Source organism: Mastomys coucha, unplaced genomic scaffold, assembly GCF_008632895.1.
Source record: "Mastomys coucha isolate ucsf_1 unplaced genomic scaffold, UCSF_Mcou_1 pScaffold5, whole genome shotgun sequence".
Lineage (NCBI taxonomy): Eukaryota > Metazoa > Chordata > Mammalia > Rodentia > Muridae > Mastomys > Mastomys coucha.
Genome location: NW_022196911.1, coordinates 24,014,023 through 24,020,344, shown reverse-complemented (window position 1 = coordinate 24,020,344; position 6,322 = coordinate 24,014,023). Strand labels below are relative to the sequence as shown.

The 6,322-nt window shown below is 42.2% G+C and overlaps 1 protein-coding gene across 3 annotated transcripts in view; it reads left to right on the top strand.

Annotated features, from left to right (window-relative positions):
- The window catches only part of LOC116077841 (ATP-binding cassette sub-family A member 17), an 88,448-nt gene that overhangs the window by 26,464 nt on the left and 55,662 nt on the right, over positions 1-6,322 (top strand). For all 3 annotated transcript variants that reach the window (XM_031352654.1, XM_031352653.1, XM_031352652.1), the window contains one exon: positions 4,859-5,032. In XM_031352654.1, coding sequence (XP_031208514.1) covers positions 4,859-5,032 — 174 coding nt within the window. The remainder of the gene's footprint in view (positions 1-4,858; positions 5,033-6,322) is intronic.

The window sequence follows — 6,322 nt, the reverse complement described above, 5'->3', positions numbered from 1 at the left end:
CCCCACCCCTTCCATGCTAGCCTGCCTGTTCCCCACCCCCCCTTCCATGCTAGCATGCTTGTTCCCCATCCCCCCCTTCCATGCTAGCATGCCTGTTGGGTCATCTTTGTTTAGGGGCAGGCAGCGGTGCTGAGGCGACTTCATGGCATAGCTTCTCTGATGTTTCTAGGAGATGCAGTCTCACAGAAGAGTTCCTTTGCCATTGGCTTTAATAATTTTTCTGCCCCCTCGTCCACTGTGATTCCTGAGCCTCAGGTGCAGGAGTTGTGTTGTAGATGTATCAGTTGTGTCTGGCATCACATGATCTATTGTTCTCTTTATGTTGATTGGTTGTGAGTTTCTGTAATGGTCTCCATTTTGATGTTTCCTTTGATGAAGGGTGAGACCTACCTGTATATGTATAAAATCTGTATGTATACATTACCTCCCCCCCATGTGTGTGTGTGTGTGTGTGTGTGTATGTGTGTATAAATATTTAGAATGAATTAGGAATTATGCTAGTTTAGCAAAATGGCAGTTGTAAGTTCTCCTCCACGATCTGTGAGTTTACTTGCCCTGGGTAGTTGGCTAGGTTTCTAGTACCAGGCATAATTTTCCTCTTGTCGAATGGCCTCAAATACAATCAGAGAGTTGTTGGTTACTGGCAAGGTATGTGTGCCACTGCTGCACTCTTAGGGTTAGTGTGTCATGCCGGTCACTGTTGTAGCCCTTGGCATCATTGCTGCATAGGAATATTGGTTGCTTCCTTCCTCTGGAAAATGTCATCGCATCTTCTGTTATGATGACAGTGAGTCAGTCCTCAGGTCAGGCCCAGCTTGGATCCTCTGAGACCAGGTCCCAGTACATGATGTCTTCAGGAATAGGAGCTTGCTTCCAGTCAACATCCATGACCTATAAGGTTTTGGGAGTCTCTTGGATAATCCTGACCAACAATTCAAAAGGAGGCTACTCATGCCTGGTAGTTAGTCAGTCTATAGCTCTTGAGAGGAACGTTGTCAGCCCAGATGGGAAATTTTCATTTAAGCTTTATATGTACATGCAAACTTATATTATATTATATGCAATATTAGGTAAATGGGCAATAATATGATTTTTGTGACCTTTTTAGAAATCCTTACTATGATTTTATTCTTTTCATTACTTCTATATTTATCTCTCTCTTCTCCTTGACTACTCCCCCCCCCCCGCATTTTCCCATTTCCCTCTTCAAATCACTTGTACCCTGCTCCTTTCTTCTCAAATGTTGTCCTCACCATGGATAATTTTTACTTTCCTACTTCCTGCAGTTACTCCAAGTTGTATGCTCATATCTGAAGACTTGAGCTAGGAACCACAGATGAGAAAGAACACATGACATTTGCCTTTCTGGGTCTGGGTTTACCTCACTCAGTATGATCTTTTCTAGTTTAAGACTTCAAAATTCTATGGCTTCTGGGCTGGAGAGATGGATCTGTGGTTAAGTGCACTGCCTGCTCTTCCTGAGGCCCGGTGTTCAGTTCCCAGCACCCATTTGGCAGCTCACGACTGACTGTAACTCCTGTTCCATGGGATCCAACAACCGTCACACAGACACACATGAAGTAAAAATCACCAATGTACATAAAAAATAAAATAAGTAGATAATTTTTTAAAAGAAAATTCTATGACTTCATTTCCTTTAGAGTTGAATAGTATTCCATAGTGCATAGGTAATATGTTTTCATTATCACTCATTAGTTGAAGGATCTTTAGCCTGTTTCCATTTGTCAGCTATTGGGAATGAAATGGCAGTGAACGTGACCCAGCAAGAAGCTGTGGAGCAGGATGTCCTCTGGGCATATGTAGAGGAGTGGCTTAGCTAGGTCTTATTGGTAGATTTATTTGTAGCTTTTTGATAGTTCTCCACACAGATTTCAGAACAGCTAGTTATGTTTGCAGTTGAATAAACAGTGAAAGGGGTTCCCTTCGCCCCACATCCTTGGTACCAGTTTGTTGTATGTTGTTGATCTCTGCTATTCTGAGTGGGGAAGATGTAATCTCAATGCTGTATTCATTTCCATTTCTCTAATTTCTAGAAACAGTGAGCATTATCTTTAGGATATTTTTAGTAATATTTTTTCTTCTTTTGAGAACTCTTTGTTCAGATCTTGAGTCCGTTATTTGAGTGGGTTGTTTGGGTTTTAGTTTTTTGCCTGTTTTTTTATATCTTTATATGTTCTGGATATTAACCATCTGTCAGAGTTTATAGTTGGCAAGGATTCTCTCTCCTTCTGTGGGGGCACTTGCTCCTCTTGCAGAGGACCCAGTTTGGTTCCCAGCTCCCACATAGTGGCTCACAGCCATCTGTAATTCCAGTTCCAGGGAATCCAATGCCCTCTTCTGGTCTCTGTGGGCGCCAGACATAGCTTCAATACATGCACATAGAGGCAAAATACTTACATACATAAATGAACATAAAAAATTTCAAATATTTTTACAGAAATTATAAATTGATCTGACATATAAATTTATGAGAAATTCTCAACAAAACACTGGTGAGTCAAATCAAGCATATTAAAGGAATTAAATACCATGCCAAATAGGATGTATCCCAAGAATGTAAAATTGATTCATGCTCCCAGCACTTTGGACACTGAGGCAGTAGAATTATCAGCCAATTTAGGCTACACAGTGAGACTGTGTCAAAATAAGAATCTCAACAAAACTGTATGTAACATGACTAGAAAGATGTCTGCTTGCCTTGGTCCCCGTAACCCCATGCTCATAAGGCTGAGGCAGGAGAAGTGTAGGTTCATGGTCAGCTTGCTCTACACCTGGACCACATAGCATAAACTTCTGAGTGGAAGAGGAGAGAGGGAGGGAAGAAGGGATGGAGAAAAGGAGGGAGGGAAGGAAGGAGGGAGGGGGAATTAAGAACAAGAATGGTCCAACATAAGGAAAACAACTGGCATAACCACCACTTGAAGGAAATATAAGTATACTGTCTTAGGGTTTTACTGCTGTGAACAGACACCATGACCCAGGCCACTCTTTAAAAAAAAAAAAAAGATTTATTTATTTATTTATATTTATTTATTTACTTTTTATTTATGACTACACTGTGGCTGTCTTCAGACACACACCAGAAGTGGGCATCAGACTCCATTACAGATGGTTGTGAGCCACCCTGTGGTTTCTGGGAATTGAACTCAGGACCTCTGGAAGAGCAATCAGTGCTCTTAACCACTGAGCTATCTCTCCAGCCCCCAAGGCAACTCTTATAAGGACAATATTTAATTGGAGCTAGCTTACTGGTTCAGAAGTTCAGTGCATTATTGTTAAGGCAGGAACATGGCACCGTCTGGGCAGGCATGGTGCAGGAGGAGCTAAAGAGTTCTACATTTCATCTGAAGGCTGCTAGAGGAAGACTGACTCCCAGGCAGCTAGGACAAGGGTATTAAAGCCTATGCCCACAAGGCCACACCTGCTCCAACAGGGCCACACCTCCCAATAGTGCCACTCCCTGGAGCAAACATATATAGACCATCATATATATACATACATGTTAGCTGATTTTAAAAAAAATCAACAAAATTCAATACTCTTTTATGATTTAAAAAAAAGGAAGAGAGGTGTAAGCTGGGATGAAAGGAAATTAACCTGATTAGATATATATGTATCCCTACATTTTCAATTGTGAAAGATTGAAAGACTACCTCTTAACATCAAAAACAAAACCAAGTGAATCTACTTTTACCGCATACATTCAATATTTTGCTGAAATGTTCAAACAGAAAGAAAAATAAAATATCCAAAAGGAGATAAAAAGAGTAAAGCCTATCCAGGTGGCAGTGGCACATGCCTTTAATCCCAGCACCAGGAGGCAGAGGCAGGCAGATCTCTGCAGAGTGAATTCTAGGACAGCCAGGGCTGCATAGAGAAGCTCGTCCTCCTCGTCCTCCTCCTCGTCCTCGTCCTCGTCCTCCTCCTCCTCCTCCTCCTCCTCCTCGTCCTGCTCCTCGTCCTCCTCGTCCTCGTCCTGCTCCTCCTCCTCCTCCTCTTCTTCTTCTTCTTCTTCTTCTTCTTCTTCTTCTTCTTCTTCTTCTTCTTCTTCTTCAAAACCCTGTCTCTTGAGCAAAACAAAAAAAATGTAAAGCTTTCTCTATTCAGAGATGATATGGTTTTATATAATTGCTCCATGACATTAAGCCAGTTAACATTATTTTGTATAGTTAAGCTCCAGTTTCCTCCTCTGTACAGCAGAGAGGCGGTGAACATAAGTTGGCATATATAAAGTGCTTATCATGCTGTCAGAGGGCTCATAGATGCTACACAAATCTGCTCTTCACCTTTGGAAAGAGTCAATACAGGTTGTTTGCTTTTGTTTTTTGTTTTTGTTTTTGTTTGTTTGTTTGGTTGGTTGGTTTTTCGAGACAGGATTTTCTCTGTATAGCCCTGGCTGTCCTGGAGCTCACTCTGTAGACCAGGCTGGCCTCGAACTCAGAAATCCACCTGCCTCTGCCTCAAGTGCTGGGATTAAAGGCGTGCGCCACCACGCCCGGCTGTTTTTGTTTTTCGAGACAGGGTTTCTCTGTAAAGCCCTGGTTGTCCTGGAACTCACCCTGTAAACCAGACTGGCTTCAAACTCACAGAGATCTGCCTGCCTCTGCCTCCCAGGTACTGGGATTAAAGGCACACGCTACCACACCTAACTACTGTCACTTTTAAAATACTGTAAATGTTTTCATCCTTCAGTTGTAAGAGTGCAAGTATAAAAAGAGATGGCTTCCTTTCTGAAACACTGAACCTATCACAGAGATAGTTTTCTTTCATGGCAGGAAACAAGGTTTCTGTCAAAGTAACTTACTGACGAAGCTTCCTCTTCCCTCTGAATATGCAGCCCATGTAGGAACTGTGATAGGTGGCATCGTCTTCTTCTTCACTTACCTTCCCTACATGTACATCACTTTCAATTACCACCAGAGGACCTACGCCCAAAAGATGCTCTCTTGCCTCTTCTCCAATGTTGCCATGGCAATGGGTGTGCGGTTTATCTCTCTGTTTGAAGCAGAAGGTAAGATTTATCTTTCTCAAACTCTATTTAGGATGCCTAAATGGTTTGCAATGGACAAGGCTGCCTCCATTTCCAAATACACATAATTGACATGTGTGCTTCATTTAGTGTTCTGAGTATTTACATTGTAATGTGGGATGCTAAAGAGATATAGAGTGCGCTTCACAAACCTTACAGCATAAGTTGGGCAGTGGTGTCAATGTCTTTAATCCCAGCGCTTGGGAGCTGATCTCTGATCTCTGGCCCAGTGAGTTTTAGGACAGCCAGTGCTACATAAAGAAACCCTGTCTTGAAAAACCAAAAATAAAAGCAAGCAAAACCAAAACCTTACAGCATAGATGTGAATATGGGGAGGGAAACTAAAGTATATTAAAAGAAGAAAACTGGACTCAAACATGTTGGCATGGGCCCGCGGTTCCAGCTATTTGGAAGGCTGAAGCAGGAAGCTTAACAGAGCCCAGGAATTCCATCCAGGCTAGGTTGGGCCACAGAGTAACTTGGTTTGGAAAAACTGACTAGGAAATTATATACTGTACAATTCTATAGATATAAAATATATAACTATGATTAGAAGCCCAGAAAATGTTTTGAACTTTACTGATAATATAGTTTTCATATGTATTAGTCTTATTGCTTGTGGTGTCTCCTCTTTTATAGGTTTCTCTAGGGAATGATATTAATTAGCCTTATGTTATTATGATGAAATAACTGAAATAATTAACTTGTAAAGAGAAAGACTTATTTCGATTTACAAATCTGTAGATTCTAGTCAAAGATTAGGTGGCTTCCTTCTGTTGGAACTCTGGGTACCCAGCACTTCATGAGAGAAGTACACAACAAAGCAAGCTACCAGGAAGTGAACCAGAAAACAGAATGATCTTAGAACACTCCCCCAATAACCTAAAGACCTCCTGCTAAGCCCCACCCTACTAAGCCCCACCTCCTGCTAAGCCCTACCCTACTAAGCCCCACCTCCTGCTAAGCCCACCCCTGTTAAGCTCCACCTCCTACTAAGCCCCACCCTGACTAAGCTCCACCTCCTACTAAGCCCCATCTCCTGCTAAGGTCCACCTGCTAAAGTGTCTGCCAACCCCAGTGGGGACCAAACCTTTAACACAGTCAGTCTGTTTTCCATCACTGTAGCATATGCCTGAGAAGATCAGCCTTGAAAGCACACACCTTTGACAGTCTTAAAAGTTGTTGTTGGTTTTTCGAGACAGTGTTCCTCTGTGTAGCCCTGGCTGTCTTGGAACTCACTCTGTAGACCAGGCTGGCCTCGAACTCAGAAAT